Genomic DNA, 18,714 nt, shown 5'->3' with positions numbered 1-18,714 from the left:
GGCTGTCCGGATGTTAAAGAAAAACTCTAAGAGAGGCTCGATTTTTACTCTTATAGACCGTGTGAATAAGTTGATTAACAGAGACTGGAACGTTGTTTTAAAGCACATATGTCGGCCTGCAAATAAGGTGACGGATAGACTAGCTAAGATTGTCGCGACTAGAGGGGGGTTCATATGGTTTTCTCCACCCCACCACTGGAAGTGATTGATCTAGTCCAATAGGATGCTGCAGATTGCACGTTGACAGTAGAGGACTAATCCTATGTAGTTTTACTTCTTTTATTCACCAAAAAAAATATGCAGTCGTTTAAGTTGGAAATTAACATGATGACTGAGATATGATAGTCGTATGAGATTCTGGGATCATATTTTATCATATCACAGTCAACGTGTTAACGTTCAGACCAGAATATCGTTTATTTTTTAATAGGAAATGATGATTTTGGAACATAATAAATAGTCGGGTGACCATTTTGTAGCTTTTAATAGTCGAGGGATTCAACAAAGCAACACTATATAGTCGGAGGACCATTTTATAACTTTTAATAGTCGGGACCATTTGTGTACTTCACCCTAATAAATAAAATAAGAATACAAAACAAAATCAAACAATTCCTTCTACATGAGAATCAAATTTATCTTTGCAACATAGAATTATATATATTTTTTATCATTTCAAGTATGTATATTATGATCATTAGATTTTCACATCACTTGAGCATAATAATATCATTTTAATAATTAATTTAGTTGTGAGCTAATGATGGATAACTAAAGAGAAAATTTCTTCAAATTTATTACTCTTTTATTTTTATATGATATGTATTATCAACAACCTTATTTATTACTTAAATTTTATTTTTTATAATTATATGTTGAAAACATTTTGATGTTTCGATATAACAAATTAAGTTAAATGAATTTTAAGATTTTACAAAAGATTTTCTAAGTATATTCGATGTAATTATTCGAATATCAAAATATTACTCCAAGTCTTTCAAAGTTCATTTTAATCCTTACTAAAGTGTAAAATTGTGTTTTATACTTAAACTATTTTAAAACAATTTTACAAAGTATTTCGAGCCTTAATCGAGCCAAAAATATTTTCTTTTTAAAGGGTTTCAAGAAAAATTAGATTGTCAAGGGGGTACAGATTCCCCCCCAGGGGGAACAGATTCCCCCTAGGGGGTATCGATTCCCCGGGAACAGATTCCCCCAGGGGTATCGATTCCCCGGGTACAGATTCCCCCTTGCATGGTTTGGCTCCGAGAAATAACAGATTACTCTGAGGGAACCAATTCCCCCCTTGAGGCTACCGATTCCCTCACTGTTCATCAGCCCAACGGTCATAATATTTGAATTTATGAAGGGGTATCGATTCCCTATGAAGGGGTACCGATTCCCCCCATTCTGGGCAGCCTATTTTTGTAGAAAAATCATTCCCAAACGGCTCCAAAACATCCCCAACGGCTAGATATGACTTCAAACACATTCCAAGCTATAAATACAAGCTAAGGACACTTGAAGAAGTAATAGAACAACTATCCAAGCAATCAAACACAAGAGAAGAATTTTTCATTCTTATTTCATCTTTCTCTTGTATATATTTTATTCTTGTGAGCTCAATCTTGTAAACACCTACCTTAGAGAGGTTTTCTTGTTTACATTTCTTATCCTTTTGTAAAGGGGAAATGTTATAGCTTAGCCCGTGTAAAAGCTAGGGAAAGGTTCCAGTTTAGCCCGGAAAAATTAGGGAGTTTGTAAGGTTACTCTTTATCCTCAAAAGAAAGAACAAATTAGTGAATTTATTGGAAAATCCTTGGTGAGGAGCTAAGGTAGTGGACGTAGACTTTGATTGAGAAAGTCGAACCACTATAAATCGCCGTGCAATTCTCTATTTTTCAATCTCCTTACTCCCTAAACACAAAACCGTTCTGACTCCTCTTTGCAAACTGTTCCGGTTGTCGATTCGAGCTTCCGAAAATCCTAACATTATATTTAAATAAAAATAAAATTCTTTTGTAAAATCACTAATATTTGATTCGTTAATCAATTAAATCGGATTAATTATGGTAGAGACATACTGTGAGAGCGATCTTTTCAACCTAACCTTCTTCATTTATATTAGGGTAAACTATGCACTTAGTAATTAAACTATAAGTTTTGTCTTGTTTTAGTACCTAAATTTTTAGGTTTTTTTTTTCAAAATCATACATAACGTGTAGTTTTTGTTTCATTTTAGTAACTCTTCGTTAAAAAATTAACGTGTTTAGTAGATAAACTATCAGTTTTTTCCGTTTTAATACCTAAACTTAAAAAAAAAATCAAAACTTAACATTAAATTTTGAACGAGGGTACTAAAATGAAACAAAAACTATGGTTTTGAAAAAAAATGAAAGTTTAGGTACTAAAACGGACCTGAACTTATAGTTTAGATACTAAACGCATGATTTACCCTTTATAATAACAGGCTTCGAACATCTAATCTTATTTAAAGGACTTAACGTGAGATTGAATAATTTAATCTTAAAAGGTTTAGAAAGCTAAATTCTAACCCATTTCACTGTAATTTGCATCCCTAACGACAGGCCAATGTCTGTCTTTTAAACATGTTTTTTTTATCAGTAGTAGTAAATATTTAATTAAAGTTTTTTTTAAATAAAAATAGAATTTATGTCGTTCTTTCTCAAAGTTTGAAATTGCTGCAAACACAATTCACTTTGGTCCCCTTCGTTGAAAACAAATTGTAGACCATGATTTGCCCCACTACAAAGTATAGTTTAAAGTTGAGTACTTTTTATAATACCTTTCGTTGACTTTAGACTCAAGAAAGAATATTAAGTTGGGGGAAGAATTAAAGTGTAAATTAAAGAATAATTGATAATGATAATTGTTGTTTGATTTAAATAAATTTTTTTAAGAAAAATAAAGATGTGTAATACTTTTCTTAAAAAAATATTTTTGAAATTAAAAAAATTACAAAATAATACATTCTATTGTAATGAATTAAATTTAAAGGTAAATTGTAAATTTCGTCATTAAGCTTTTTTGTTACACCTATTTTGGTCACAAAAGTTTCTAAAAAAAATTCAGCTACTCGTTTGACTTTCTATTTGCTCCTATTTGGTCGCTCGAGAGTTAAATCAGAAATGGACAAGTGACATGACAGTTAAATATACTGACATGGACTAGTTTTGTTGACACGACTTCCACTTGTCATCCACATCATTTTTCCTTTTTTTTTTATCATCTTCTTCTTCTCACAAAGAGGAAAGTTATGCAATTTCGTCCTTGTATCACACTGATATTGAAATCTCCATTCTCTAGTATCTTCTCCGACCACTCAAGACATTGACGAACTCATCATCTTTGTCCACTCAATGCGTTTAGATTTTTTCAAATTCACATTAAAACTAATGAAAATCGACCTAAAACTTAAAACTTGTGAAACCTTAAACCATTTTGATCTATAATTTTCATCATCCAATCAGCTTGAACTCAAGATATAAATCTCACTTTCTCCTTCTCCACCTCTCAATCGTTGAAATTTGAAAGAAGATGCTACATCGTCGAGAAATTAAAAGAATTCAAAATCAGGGTTTTCTCAAAAAAAGATAAAAGTTTTGGGGTTATTTCACGATTTTTAAAATCCAAACGTCTAGTCATAACGATGTTAAGTATTTAACAACAATGTGCCGAAAGAGGTGTAAACCGAAAGTTCAATGAGTGAAACGAAAATCTTTAAACTTTAATGATCAAAATAAGAATGAAAAGAAAGTTAAGTGATAAAATTTGTAATTTACCCTAAAAAATAAACGAGACATATGATATTTTTTTTATTTTTGAACCCATTTATCTAATTAAAATATTTTTAAATTATTATTTTTATTCAATATGAACACAAAATTTATGGGTTTTTTCCAGCTACTTAAACTAAAGAGAGTCATGATTTTGCCTTTATGTGGAAGAAACTTTTTTGGCTTTGCATGGTAATGATAATTTATGATCACTTCGTGAAATAAAATAAAATAAAATAAAATAAAAAATAATGATAGAATTATGGAGCACAAGAAAGAGATTGAAAGAAGAATAAAATAATTAAATTCATAAAGAAAATAACCCAAATTTGATATTTTTTCATTAAACTATAATGATAAAAAATAACAAAATTAATTTTTTTAGTGTTTTTTTATCTAAACAGTTAATTTATTGTCGAACTGAAGCTACATTAATATTCTATAATGTTATAGGTGCATGTGGTCCAAATTTGATTAAAAATGGGCTTAAAATGAAGAAGGGTTAAAGAAACGAGAAAATAATACAAAATTGAAGGACTTAATTAAAAAAAGAGAGAGAAAATTTATGTCAAAAGGGGAATTGAAACTATAAAAGTGTTGTACAATGATTGAGGAGCATGTGATCGAGATTTGATAAGAAAAAATAGACTTAAACAAATGAGGAATTGAAAAAACAAAGAAATTACGTATTAAATCACAAAACAATCACGTTACTTAGCTAAAGGCCAAAACGACATCGTTTGACTCTTGATTTTTAGATTATTCGAACTTTAAATAATCAAACTCAAAACCTATATCAACTCGAATTACTTAAATTTTTTAAAAAATATTTTAAATCAAATTAAATTTTATTCACTTCTAATTACAATGGTAATAGAAAATAAAAGTAATGCATACTCTAATATACATTCTAAGAATTAATCATTTTAAAACACAATTAAGCTAACAATCAACATATATATGATTAGACTTACACATGGTATAATCTAAATCAAATTTATATAAGTATTTATTTTTTAAAGTTAAAATTACTCGATTCGGTAACGTACATCTTGATTATTAAAAGAAGAATTAAAGTTACATATATATTTTATTGTGTTATGTGAACACGTGATTTAAATTTGATAAAAAAAATAAACTTGAAACGAAAAAAGAAAAAAAAAACTAAAAAGTTCATGTATGAAAGATTGATTAATTAATTAATAAATTTATTGTCAAAAAAAAAGAATTGAAGTTAAATAAATATTTTACGGTAATAAAAGAGTATGTGATATAAATTTAGTAAGAATATACTTTAAACAAATGAAAATTTAAACCTAAATAGTTATATTTAGGCATAATGACACAATTGCCCCAACATTTGGACAAATGGTCATTTTGCCCCTTTTTTGGGATCATTTTACCTCTCAACGTTTCAATTTTTGGTCAAAACAGACCCTATTGAATGAAAAACATTAATTGATTAATGATCAACATATGTTATTGACATGATATTTTCATATATGATCGATTGATGACTTGACATGTCACCCAAAATGATGATGTGTCATATCATTCAAAATGGTGATGTGGCCACATCACCCGGAGTGATGACATACACATGTCATGTCAACAATCGATAACATGTGAAAATTCCACGTCAACAACCAACGGTTTTCATCCAACATGATATGTTTTAAAAAGAAATGAAACGTTAGGATAAAATGATCAAAAAAAAGAATTGGGGGCAAAGTGAATATTTAAGCAAACATTGGGGAGTAACCATGTCATTATACCTTATATTCAAACACGTGCCATTTAAAAAATAGAGTAACATGAATTTAAACGAAATTATTATTATTTTCTCCCTTTTCCCTGCTCTATTTATATAGTTTCCTTCCCCCGCTTTCAACTAAAAGCAATTTCCTCAGTATATTCTCAAGTCCCTTTGCTGATTTCAACAATGGAGAACAATGAAAAATGCGCCCAATTTTCATCCTCTCTCTCTCTGTCTCCTCCTTCTTCTTCGCCGCGTTTTCCTTCTCCCAACTCTCAGTCTCCTCCGCAACCCGCTTCTCCTGCTCCCCCGCCCACGGTTATTCTCAGCCCTTGCGCCGCGTGCAAAATCCTTCGCCGCCGCTGCGTCGAGAAGTGTGTTTTGGCTCCTTATTTTCCTCCGACCGAGCCTTACAAATTCACCATTGCTCATCGAGTTTTTGGAGCCAGTAATATCATCAAATCTTTGCAGGTATAAATTCTTCCTCTGCTCTTTCAATTTTTTTCTTCAAAATTGTCATCTTTTAACCTGTTTTTAACAAAATTCAGATACATTTTCTTTTTATATTTTAGGAGTTTTCTTTCAAATTCATAATTATAATTTAATTACAAGCAAAAATATTAATACGGTTAAATTATATCATTCATCGTTGAAGAACTTTACTCATTATATTTTCATTTTTTTATTTATTCACTGAAGTTTCGAATTATTCATGTTTCGATCAATCTGAATTATTTTATTATTTTTATATGACGTGAACTTTTTATTATTATTATTTAATATAAAAATAATTTAAAATAAATAATAAAATAATATTTTATTATTATTAAATTTAAAAAGATTGAAAAAAATCAATGTCGATCACCACCGACCTTTGAAATACTAATAAAATTATTTTTTATATTGAATAATAATAAGAAATAAAAATATTAAAACATGAGTAATTCAAAAATTTAAGGAATGATATATTTTACCCTATTAATATATATAAATTATTTCATACGTTACCGGAGAATATATTAAGACGAATATGTACTAATGAAATTATTTATAATTAATTAAACATTTCAAATAATTACTTAATTTGACAATTATAATTGATTTTGTGTTCATTGATTAAGTTGGATTAAATTGGATAGTAGGTCAAATTTTCTAATATATGTTTTTGGAAAAATATTATTAAATTATAATTTAAATCGAACCTATTTGAATAATTAAATTATTATTTAAAGTTTAACCGATTTGACCCGAGTCTATTAACCTTGACAATAACTCGTACCTTGGGGAAAAAGTTCAAATTTTTCGTTAAACTTGATTCAGATCGACCCGATAATTCAAATAATTGTTAAAAACTTAAAAGAAATAAAAATATGGGTAAAATGTAGCATTGGCCATTTAACTATTTAGTCATTTTACTTTTATTACCAACATTTCAATTTTATCAATCAAACCACATACCATTAACAATTGACATATTAGGTAATGTGGCAGTTAAATATTTTTGGTATATTCACACATTTGGTCCTTTTATTTACATATTTTCTCGATTTAGTCTTATTTTTAATAAATTAAAATAAATTTAATCCTTCAATTGAATGGTGTCATGTGTCACTCTCTAATTGGAAAAAAATAAATATGTTAAAGTAAAATAAAGTTATCTCTCCAACCGAATGGTGACATTGGCACGACATGTGACACCATTCGATTGGATGATTAAATTTATTTTAATTTATTAAAAGTGAGACTAAATTGAGAGGATATATAAATAACAATGACTAAATATGTGATTATACTTAAATATTTAACTACCATGTCACTTAATCCGTTAACTATTAACAACAAGTGTCATGATTGAGAACAATTAAATAGTTTAGTGATCTGATTGACAAAATTAAATGATCGGTGATAAAAGAACTAAATAGTTAAGCGGTCAATGAAATAGTTTACCCTAAGGATATTATCAAATAATAGCTTAAACCAAATCAATCTAAATTTACAAAATCTTTATCTAAAATTTAATTCGAACTGAAATTTCGGTCGATTAACGGATAATGATTCTTTTTCAAACTTCGGTTTTAATTAATTCTGTTCAAAATCAGTTAAGTAACAGAATTAATCAAAATTATTAAACATTTAATATATTATATAGCTTTAGGGGTGTTTAAACTTCAATTTTAACTGAATTAACCAACTGAATTAACCGAATAAACCAAAAATATTAAATATATAATATATATTATTTATAAATTTTGGTTAATCCGGTTAACCGTTCGGTTAAGTTAATTTTTTTTATAAAAAATCAGATCAGTTAACGATTAAAGGGTGGAAATCGATTAATGAAATTTGGGTAATTCGATTTGATCGATTAACCGAATTACCCGTTTGATCACCCTCAATTTGAAATATATCAATCTTAATAGATAATCTAAATTTTATACATGTTCAATTATTTCTACAAACTAAAATTATATCTTTTTCTTTTTTCTTTTCAGGAACTTCCGGAGTCACACAGAGCCGACGCAGTAAGCAGCATGGTGTACGAGGCGAGCGCCCGAATCCGCGACCCGGTGTACGGTTGTGCCGGGGCCATATGCCAGCTCCAAAAGCAAGCGAGTGAACTCCAAGCCCAACTGGCCAAGGCGCAAGCCGAGATCGTGACAATGCAGTGCCAACAAGCCAATTTGCTAGCCATTATATTGGAAATGACTAACTCCAAAGAACCCAACAACGCCAATTCTCAGCAAATCGACACCACTTGTTTTCTCGATGATAATAATCTTGCTTCGGCTTGGGAGCCTCTTTGGACGTGAGGGATAATTAATTAGTCATGATAATTATAGATATTAAGGGGATAAAGAATTAAATTAAATTAAGTTATCCGATCTATTGACCGACTAATCCAAATCGGATAATGCAGAGGCGAGGGCGACCCTCCCAACCCAATTTGCTTCATTCACAAACGCCAGGATTCGAACCCCTGACCTTGCTTAAGGGACCTAGTGTCTCATCCCACTAAACCAACTGGTTGTTGGTTTAAATAATTTAGTTTTTGTATTAGTGTATTATGTAAAAAAAATATTAATTTAGTTTATATTTCTCGATTCCATTTAGTCTTCATATTTAGTTATATTGTTCTTATATCAATTGAGTCTGGTTCTTGAATCTTCAAAATATATAAATTAAATTTGTTTAAGTTACAATATGAGGATTAATTTTTCAACTTACCTATACTGTTTAAGGATCAATAACATAATTTGATTTTAGAGTAAATTACATGTCTAGTACATAAACTATCAGTTTTGGTCGTTTAAGTACCTAAACTTTCAATTTTTTCAAAACTATAACTAAAGTTTAGTTTTTATTTCATTTTAGTACCCCACTGTTAAAACTTTAGTTTTTGTTTCCTTTTAGTATCACATTCAAAAGTTAACGTTAAAAAATTAAAAGTGTATGTACTAAAGCGGACCATTACTGATAGTTCATGTACTAAATGCGTTAAGTTTTTAAAGACGGTGTAGTAAAATGAAATGAAAACTAAACGTTGAATATGGTTTTGAAAAAATTGAAAGTTTAAGTACTAAAATTGAAAAAAAAAATGATATGTGGTATTATTTACATTTTATTCTTTTGGTCTAGGTTTGAATACATTCTAAAGTTTGAGTCTCATTATGCATGGCCTTGTCTAGATTTATTAGGATTCAGATTCGAATATATTTCAGATATTAGCTTCTTTTTTATAATGTATTGATTCATTCATATTCAGTTAACTTGAATTGATCTAAAAATCTAAAAGTTGATTTGAGTTAAAAATAAATTGATTCGATTAGAAAATCGATCAATTCAATAATGATCCGAACTGATATCCAACTCGATCTAACTTATCATAAACTTAAACTAAATTTGAATCATCTGACTTAAAACGAACTAAATTAAATGTTGTTCAAACCTAAAATGATTCACCCAACACCCGAATCGAACAACCTGATCACCACCTCATAGTATCGACTAATCATTCGACTAAAATACTTAAAAAAATAATAGGGTTAAAATGATTATTTAGACAAAATTAAGAGCTTTTTTATCATTATACCTTAAATTAATGATTAATACACATTTAAACCCTCTACCTTTAAAATATTATAACAATAGTAATACTAAAACTAAGATTTAAGTGCAAAAATGATAATGTAGTCGTTAGTTAAATAAATATTTGATTCCACCCTAAAACCTTCAACAATATACGAAAACCCTTGCCCGATCTCCTTCTCTGATCACTCTTAACATTTTCCGATCGGTCGCCCCCTGGTGATCGGAACTTCATCGTCGTATATTTCCTGCTCTGTCTCATCTTCATATCCTTAAGCTCAATCTCCATCGGGAACCTTCCAACTCCAAATGCAAACAAATACCACCTTGGTTTAACCGGAGTCGATACTTGTTTGACCGGAAAATAAAACTTTTCATCGCTGAATTTCCCGTATTTGTTCTTGGAAACCGAAGCCGGCACTGAAAACGATTTGTTGAAACTCCGTCTCTCTGATTCTTTCGTTGATTTTGATGAAGGAAACGTTCTCGACTTGTTGAATAATGAAGGCGACGACGACGACGAAGTTTTCCAGGGAAACAAACAGCGGTTTCCGCAGCTGAAATTCTTGCTCTTCTCGTGATTTCCTCGCTCGATTCTGAATTTTGGCATCTGAGATTTGTTGCCCACATTAATGGGTTGACTTTCTCTGGAAGAAATGATTTTCCCACAGAAAATGATGTTGTTTTCCGGGAAAATTGAGGCCGAAGCAGGAAGATGATCACTGGAAAACTCAAACAGATCGCCATTCTCATCTCGCTTTGAGAAATCATCATCATCGTCCCAGAACTCATTTGAACGATCATTTTCCATCACGAGATCGCAAAGAGAAAGTGTTTCTTCATTGGATTCATCACCAAAGTCTTTCCAGGAATCTTTGATTTGTTGCATGGTCTTCTTATGATTCAATTCTTCCCAGCACCAATTGGGAAAAGTACTAACGAAATCAAGAAAGATGAACAACAAAGTATACTACCACGAAAACAAGGGTTGTTTTCCTGGAAAATGAAGTTCTAATGGAAGAATGAGTTAGAAATTAGAAAAAAAACACACACACATATATATATATATATATATATATATATATATATATATATATATATATATATATATATATATATACATATAATATATATTTAGACGGCTTCTAGAGGAACAAAAATAAACCAGCTTAATAAAACTGAGAATATATATATATATATAATGTGTGTGTCGGGTCGAGTCGGGTCGGATTGGATTGGATGTGGGTGCTGGTGTTGGTGCTGGTGCATGTTTTCATCTTAAAAATTAAGTTTTAGGTCGGGTGAAATTTCTTTAAATTTGAATCGACTCAAATAAGAAATAAGAAATATTATGCTCAGATCAAGGTCGAATGACCCAAAAACTCTACCCGACCTATAATCATCCTAATTATTAGTGAATCAAATAATAAATTATATGTATAAATTGTTATTTTGTAAAATACAATGTTTAGCCTTCTAGAAGGTGGCTTTTTCTAGGTGAATTTTCTTTTTATGGGATTGAATTTCAACTTTTAAACATCAGTATTCGTCTCTTTCTTTATCTAATTTATAAAGGGCAAAAAAGGCTAAATAATATAATAAAGGGTAAAGTACACAAATGGTCCCTCGACTATAGATTACTTCTTTATTAAATCTCTCGACTATTAAAAGTAAAAATATAATCCTCCGACTATAAAATGTTGCTTTGTTAAATCCTTCAACTATTAAAAGTTATAAAATGGTCACCCGACTATTCATTATGTTCCAAACTCATCATTTTCCTGTTAAAAATTGACAGTTAGTTTGAGTTAGACGTTAACATGTGACTGAGATATGATAGTCATTTGAGATACTGGGATCAGCCACACTCAACATGTTAACGTTCAGATCAGAATATCGTCCATTTTTAACGAAAAAGGACGATTTTGGAATATGATAAATAGTCGAGTGACTATTTTGTAACTTTTAATAGTCGAATGACTCAATAAAGCAACACTCTACAAACGTAGGACCATTTTATAACTTTTAATAGTCGAGGGACTTGATAAAGTAGTACCCTATATTCAAGGACCGTTTGTGTACTTTACCCTATAACAAAATACCTTGAGATTGTGAAGGTTCTAAATTAGTCAGCTATTTGAGTCCAATGGACGAAGCATACCATTGTGAATTCAAACACAGTTACAATTAAGAAGATACAAAAGCAAAAAAGGAAGGAAATATTCTAATTTTGAGGGGCTTTTTATATAATTATTTTAGCAATACTTTTTCTACAATTCGGTCCCTTTGTTTACTAATTTTCAACATAATTTGTTCTTGAAGGTCTTCCACGTGGTGAAGGAAGCCTAGTTAGTACTTACCTGGAGAATAAACAAGGAATACGTACATCGTTGACTTTAACAGTAATTAAGACGTTTAAATTGTAATATTTTAAAATTTTTAAATAAATATTTTAATATTTTAAAATATTTTTAATTTCTGCGAGTTTTATTTGAGGATTAATACCAAAATAAGTGCCAAACTATACATTTTTCTTTTCTAAATTGTTGCCTAAACTATTTTTTGACTTATCCAGGTGCCTAATATTACAAACGTTACTCATTTAGGTACCCTAGCCGTCAACGGTGTTAATTTTCCCGTTAAGTGACATGAGTCACAATTTGGTAAATTTAAAATTTTTTTACTTAAAATTAAAAATTATATATATATAAGGAAAACACAAATTTTGAAATAAACTCAAAACTTTGAAAACCTTCATTTCAACCCCTAAACCTACTCTAATCGTCGCCTTTTGCCTTCGATGAAGCTCCACCCACCTCCCCTCCCCTGGTGACCGAAACCTCTATGAAATCGTGATAGATCGACGGTCGATCGACGATGAATCGACGTTTTATACCCTACGAACCCTAGGTTGAAAATTACGATCTCATGTTATTTCGATGGCCAATCTGCGACAACTACGACGACATATGACTATGAGGATGGCAGGGACTACGCCGGTGATGGTTTTCTTGGCCATAAAGGGTGAAGGCGGCATGTTAAGGTTAGGATTTAGGGATTTTAAGTATTTGGAACTATTTTATAATTTAAGAGAAATTGTTTTTCATAAATATAATGATATTTTTAATATTTTTTAAAAAATAAATTTTAAAATCACCAGATTATGACACATATCACTTAACGGGGAAATTAAAACCGTTGACGGCCTGGGCACCTAAATGAGTAATGTTCATAACATTAGGCACCTGGATGAGTCAAAAAATAGTTTAGGCGCCTATTTAGGAGAATCAATATAGTTTGGGCACTTGTTTCAGTATTAAGCCTTTATTTAAATATAAATATCTGTAGCTGTAGTCAATTTTGATTACCAAAAAAACAAATAAAAGTTGAAACTATATATAGACTTTACTAACAAGTATTTTGGACATATTTATTTATCAATAGTTATTATTTTATCTAAAGATTTAATATTTAATTTAACTTTTTAAGTACACTTATTTTCACTTTGGAAATTTTGGCCTATTTTGTGTGTGTGTGTGAACCATATGTTTGTGTTGTTTATTAATCGAAAAAAAAAAGAATTTAAGTACCAAAAAAGAAAAATGAATTGAATTTTGTCGTTATCAGTAATTTTCCCCAACTTCTATAAGCTGTCCTCATCCATGACAGTTATAAAATGCTGGCATCATCAAGTTATTATTATATTTGCAAGTCAAAATAAGGAAACAGTCAAAGTTCATGGGCTTCGCCTTTTGATTTTCACTTAAAAACAAAACAATTAATTAATTAATTCAAATCATTCTTCAAGAACGTGCTTTGTTGTTGGGCAAGAAATTTGGAACATTTAGCCTTGTTCATTGAATTTAATTTTATTAAAATTGAATTTAAATATTTTATGAGAATAGTACTTATTTTTAAATTATTCATATAAACGACACTTATCTTTAGGGTAAAGAACACAAATGGTCTCCCGACTATATGATACTTCTTTATTAGGTGCTTCGACTGTTAAAATTACAAAATGGTCCTCCAACTATAGAGTGCTACTTTGTCAAGTCCCTTGACTATTAAAAGTTACAAAATGGTCACTTGACTATTCATTATGTTCCAAACTTGTCATTTTCCGTTAAAAAATTGACGGTCATTTAAGCTGAACATTAACATGATGACTGAGATATGATAGTCGTTTGAGATTTTATGATCAAATTTTATCATATCACAATCAACAGGTTAACATTAAGCTCGGAATATTGTTAATATTTTAACGAAAAAGAACTAATTTGGAATATAATGAAAAACTTGATGATCATTTTGAAACTTTTAATAGTCGAGGGACTTAATAAAGTAATACCCTATAATCAAATAACTATTTGTGTACTTTACCCATATCTTTAATGGTCACATTTAAAATGTTCTCAAATCTCTTAAGAAATCAATTCACTGTCATAATTAAGTGTATTTAAACATATGAAAGCTGCACTACCAACGGATCATGGTGATAAAAGAATTGTTGTTATTCCTTGAGGTTTCGGGTTTGAGCACCAGGAATGCCAGAGTGTGCGTGTTTAATGTAAAATGGTTAAAAGTTATCTTTAAACAGATAATAATTTGCATAACTCGACAAATATATGGCCTTAACAACATTAAACAAGCGTCTAAGAACCGAAAGAGAGGGTTTTTCAAGTTTTAAGAGGATGAGCATCGATACTCATGTACGTGGCGTCCCTGTGATACCAAATCTATTGCTAAATATCCACCTAAAGAAGTCGACAAGTGTAAAGAAAAGGCATGAATTAATTCCGGCTTCCTCTCCATATATGGTCGTGGAAAAAATGATTTTTTTATATAACGCACCCATTATATTATTTTATAAACTACGACTTCTTATTAATCTAAAGATACCGTGCATTTCTGGAGTCTTTTCCATTTATCTGGAGACGACGTACAGTTGTGGGGTCTTCTTCATTTGTCTGAAGACCCCATGTGGTCGTAGAGTCTTCATATTTAACTTGAAGACGTGTGAAGCAACTTAATTCTTTAAGTTGGTACTACACAATTCACCATAGATGGGAAAATAATTCCCGAGATAGATTATATTGGGAATTTTTTCCCCATATCATTTACTCAACCATTTTGTTAATTAATTCCATTCCCTGTTTATAAATTATTTGATTTTTTTATTATGAAAATTTAAATAATATTAAAAATTATTATAATTATTCGAATTCATCTTGATTTGGTTTTTTAATACAGATCCAGAGAAATTTAGGTTTGAATTGTAAGTATAATACTTGTATTTAAATTATGTGATAAATAAATTTTATATAACTATTAATATATTTAGTCGTTCGCATGTGTGCAGGGCCATGGCAGGGTTTTCGGGGGCCCTGTACGAATTCGTATAAAGGGGTCCCTATTTTCTAGATATATTCGATTTCGGGGCAATAATAGTGGCGTTTTCTTGACAAACGCCGCAATAAATCCATCTATAATGGCGTTTTATCAATAAAGCCACAATAATAGTAGCGTTTTTTTGAAAAAACGTCGCAATGAGTCCATCTATAGTGGCGTTTATTGGTAAAACGCCACTATATATATTTTTTGTGGCCCCATTTTTTGTGGGGCCCTATTTTTTGTGGGGCCCTGCGCGGTCGTGCAGTTTGCGCCCCCAGCCACGACCCTGCATGTGTGCTTCTTTAGACAATTTTACGGGTCAGTTACAAAGGTTGATTATCTAACACTGAGACATGGATTTATCACGGTAAGCTAAACATTCAGAAATTTGAACAAAAAAAAATCATAAAAGAACGACCATAATATTAAATTATAACATGAAAAATATATATACGATGTAAATATGTTTTTGTTTAAATATGTTATTGTTTTTATTGTGCAGAATGCATTTCAACTAGCGTTTTTCGTGTGGAGCACGGTAAGCCGAAATCACAAGCCCAATGTTTGTTTCTCGAGAAAATGTTTAATTAGCTCATCTAACAAATATTTTTTTTTTCAGTATGAATTTACCATAAATTCTTGTTACCATGAGAAAATCGAAGATATCATAATCGATATCTCTATGGGGTGAGTTTTTTTGTTACCATGAGAATACAACGCCGTTTTCGAGCAGGTCGGCAACTCCGACGCGTGGGACGTCTCCGGTTCATCTCCTCCATCGTTATCCCGAAATAAGTGTAGAAAGCTCTCGCGCCTCTCCGAGGCATTCGGACTTCGAGAACGACCAATGGGATCCGGCTGATTCGTTCGCCAATTCTCCGAACTGCCGCGGTATCGATGTCCCTGCTGTCAATCATGGTACATTGCAGTTGGAAACGAGAAAGGTTGCGGTTTCGACGGTTCGAGAACCTTGCACTTCAGAATTTGTATCGAGGTCACCCGGCTCGGTCCGAACACAACACACGATCGGCATTTCTCCGTCGAATTTCTCCTTTGCGAAAAGATGATCAAGATCATGGATTTAAATCGATTTAAACAAGGATCCGACTTCTGAGTGTCGACAACAGGGAATCAAATTTTAGATAATATGTAGTAATTTTTATTTATTTATTCTTTTGTTCTTTCATGTTCATCTAATTAGATTCAACTTTACATCATAGTATGTTGAATTTGGTAGCATTTTTACTTGTAATACAAGAATTTCCTTTTGAAATAAAATTACTAATTATTTTTACTTAAAAAGTCATAAATTCTAAATAAAGAAAATTGATTAAGCAAATCACCCTCGTAATAAAACTCAGCATAATTTAATCTAGATTACTCGACTAATAAATTAAATATCTCTATTAACTTCAATATTTCCGAGATCTGTCGGAAAAAAATATATATAAATAAATAAAATAAAAAAATAAATTTGAAAAGGAATTTTAAATAATGAAAATTAACCTCAAAATAGTGGTGCAATGTGGGAGAATGTTGATGAATTTTCACATAGATCTTCTTAAGTAGTTCTTTAAGATGTTCCACTTGATCACCAAGAAGATCCACCTATTTCTCAAACATAAAATAAATAAATAAACAAACAAAAGTATTTTCGATCGTATCGTGTTTTCGATTTGGTCTAATTTTTCAAGTATCGATTGTTAATTGAATAGGTCAAGAATCAATTTTTACAGGTAGATGTGTTCATGGTCGAACGGATCGAATCGGATCAATCAATTTTTGATTAAATCCTTTAGATTTGGACGAATAATTCGATCCGATTCGGGAAGATAAAAGAAAGAGGATAAAGTGAAGTTATGGTAAATCACCTCAGCTTCAGCCATTTGTAGATTCTCACATCTCCTAATGAAAGCTTTCTTGTAAAGTGATTCCTTTTGGATATGCGAGATAGCGATTTTGGCAACTTTATCTAGCTGACCCTTCATTTCATCCAACCTGCAAATCGGAATTGAATCGTGTGTTATTCGGATTCGAGTATGAATTGGCACTCATCCGATTCGAGTTATGTATGATCTCAGTATGCATTGATCGGTTAATTATACTCCATGTAGGAACATTAGCAAGGAACTGCAGTTCATAGGCAAATTTAAGTACCTCGAGGCATGCCTTCCTAATCTCGTAAATGATTTGAACTCGAAACTCCGCAACGTTTGCGATGAATCCCGAATGAAGGCTTCAAGAGATTCCTCAATGGAGGGTTTCCTGCAATCTCTGGTAGCATTGTGTGAATTTGAATTGTTTAATGTTATGCCTAACTCGGACCCTAACTCACTCAATAATGCCTTGCCATAATGCAATTGCAACAAAGCTTTCTCAAGCTTGATACTTGTCGAATTAGTACTGTTCTCGTCGTAGGTAAAGAATCCGGGACAATGGCCGTGTTGAGTGAACTCGAATCCGGGTGCAACGTGTTGACGTTGTGTTCTCCGTTGTTTTGTTTCGGAATAGGCAGTTTGTATCACGGTTTCTTCGTATTCGAAAAACTTCACTAGGCTATCTAGGATATGTGTCAAATTATCGACTGAGATCATTGAGTTGTGCGGACTTTGTTCTCGGTTCGTCCGGTCATCGGTTTTGTCTAGAATGCAACCTTGTCTCACTGACTCAACAAGAACAAATTGGAAAATATCTTCTTTGATGAGACTCTCAAGACTAAATGCATATATTTCCTTCTGGTGTTCCTTGATCATATCAGCTAGGAAAATCTTCAAAACATCATCCTTGATCGACATTGTCGCTGTTTCTAAGAATTTATCATCGCACTCAAAGTTGTGATTCGAACTCTCGTCGATTTTAATCTGTTGCAGTTCGATGAATGTAGACTTGGAAGTGTTTACAATTCCTCTAACAATCTCACCAAAGACAATCAAGCACAGTTCCTCACCTAAACAACTTGTAGACTTGAAAGTTTCTATGTTCTCTTTCCATTCACCGATGATTTTCCATAAAAGGAACGCGTAAATGTCGTCCCAAAGTGCTCGAAAGAAGTAATCAGGGTGTGTTGATTCCTCTAGGCTCGTGTTTTCCGAATAGAGTAATGTTTGATGATTTGCAGGTATAGAATTATGAACAGAATCGAGATCCCATACTGTTGGCTTGGCGTACAAGGTACCATATTTCTCACTTCCGGTTTTCTCGTTCCACTCGGTTTTCATTTCCTCGATCAGGTTTTCATACACATTTTCTTTGACTGGGCCATGTATGTGATGATCTCGATATGAAATTCATCGACAAAACTTCGTAAAAGAGTTAAATAAGTCTCTTCCATGATCCTGTTTTGCAGATTTGAATCCTCCATTTCTTGTTTCAGAAGCTTTATTTCACTCCATGGATCTTCATTTCTTTCTTCAGAAACTGGGGTTTTTGTAGTCACTTTTTCCCATATTTCTTCCATACTGTGAATGCCGGGATTCTCGATCTCGATTCGACCGTCTGTAAATGGCCTCTCCTCGGGAGGCTTTTGCAGTTCATAGTCATACCTATTGTCACTAGAACAATCACCAATCCCAGGGTTCTGGTTGATTAAATTCTCCAATTTCACAATAATTTCTCGAAACCATCGTCTCAGATCAACGATATCCTTTCCTTTCCTCGGTGGTAAAGGACTCGATTTATGTC

General features: G+C 31.5%; 3 protein-coding genes across 3 annotated transcripts; 1 reads left to right on the top strand and 2 right to left on the bottom strand.

Annotated features, from left to right (window-relative positions):
- The first annotated feature begins 5,711 nt into the window (after positions 1-5,711).
- On the top strand, positions 5,712-8,439 carry LOC120203942 (LOB domain-containing protein 1-like). Its single transcript, XM_039204075.1, has 2 exons — positions 5,712-6,024; positions 8,046-8,439. The coding sequence occupies exons 1-2, from the start codon at positions 5,740-5,742 to the stop codon at positions 8,361-8,363; spliced, it is 603 nt and encodes a 200-aa protein (XP_039060006.1). The 5' UTR covers positions 5,712-5,739; the 3' UTR covers positions 8,364-8,439.
- Positions 8,440-9,751: 1,312 nt separating this feature from the next.
- On the bottom strand, positions 9,752-10,528 carry LOC120203996. Its single transcript, XM_039204110.1, has one exon. It carries the CDS (start codon positions 10,526-10,528, stop codon positions 9,752-9,754), a length of 777 nt encoding a protein of 258 aa, XP_039060041.1.
- A 5,882-nt stretch (positions 10,529-16,410) lies between these two features.
- LOC120203995 (WPP domain-associated protein-like) lies at positions 16,411-18,251 on the bottom strand. The gene is made up of 4 exons (XM_039204109.1): positions 17,191-18,251; positions 16,905-17,031; positions 16,540-16,641; positions 16,411-16,461 (listed from the first exon to the last, which is right to left on the bottom strand). The coding sequence occupies exons 1-4, from the start codon at positions 18,249-18,251 to the stop codon at positions 16,411-16,413; spliced, it is 1,341 nt and encodes a 446-aa protein (XP_039060040.1).
- Positions 18,252-18,714: the final 463 nt, after the last annotated feature.

This window comes from Hibiscus syriacus, unplaced genomic scaffold (genome assembly GCF_006381635.1).
Source record: "Hibiscus syriacus cultivar Baekdansim isolate YM2019G1 unplaced genomic scaffold, ASM638163v2 tig00010533_pilon, whole genome shotgun sequence".
NCBI classification, from domain to species: domain Eukaryota; kingdom Viridiplantae; phylum Streptophyta; class Magnoliopsida; order Malvales; family Malvaceae; genus Hibiscus; species Hibiscus syriacus.
The sequence above is the reverse complement of the archived record's forward strand: the minus strand, read 5'-3'. Positions and strand labels throughout refer to the sequence as shown.

Excerpts from the sequence above, each read along its gene's own strand:
- LOC120203996 (XM_039204110.1), bottom strand. The coding sequence starts at position 10,528 with ATGCAACAAATCAAAGATTCCTGGAAAGACTTTGGTGATGAATCCAAT.
- LOC120203942 (XM_039204075.1), top strand. The coding sequence starts at position 5,740 with ATGGAGAACAATGAAAAATGCGCCCAATTTTCATCCTCTCTCTCTCTG. Across the intron at positions 6,025-8,045 it reads ATATCATCAAATCTTTGCAG|GAACTTCCGGAGTCACACAG; the intron begins GTATAAATTCTT and ends TTTTCTTTTCAG.
- LOC120203995 (XM_039204109.1), bottom strand. The coding sequence starts at position 18,251 with ATGAAAACCGAGTGGAACGAGAAAACCGGAAGTGAGAAATATGGTACC. Across the intron at positions 17,032-17,190 it reads TTAGGAAGGCATGCCTCGAG|GTTGGATGAAATGAAGGGTC; the intron begins GTACTTAAATTT and ends TCCGATTTGCAG. Across the intron at positions 16,462-16,539 it reads CATTGCACCACTATTTTGAG|ATCTCGGAAATATTGAAGTT; the intron begins GTTAATTTTCAT and ends TTTTTCCGACAG.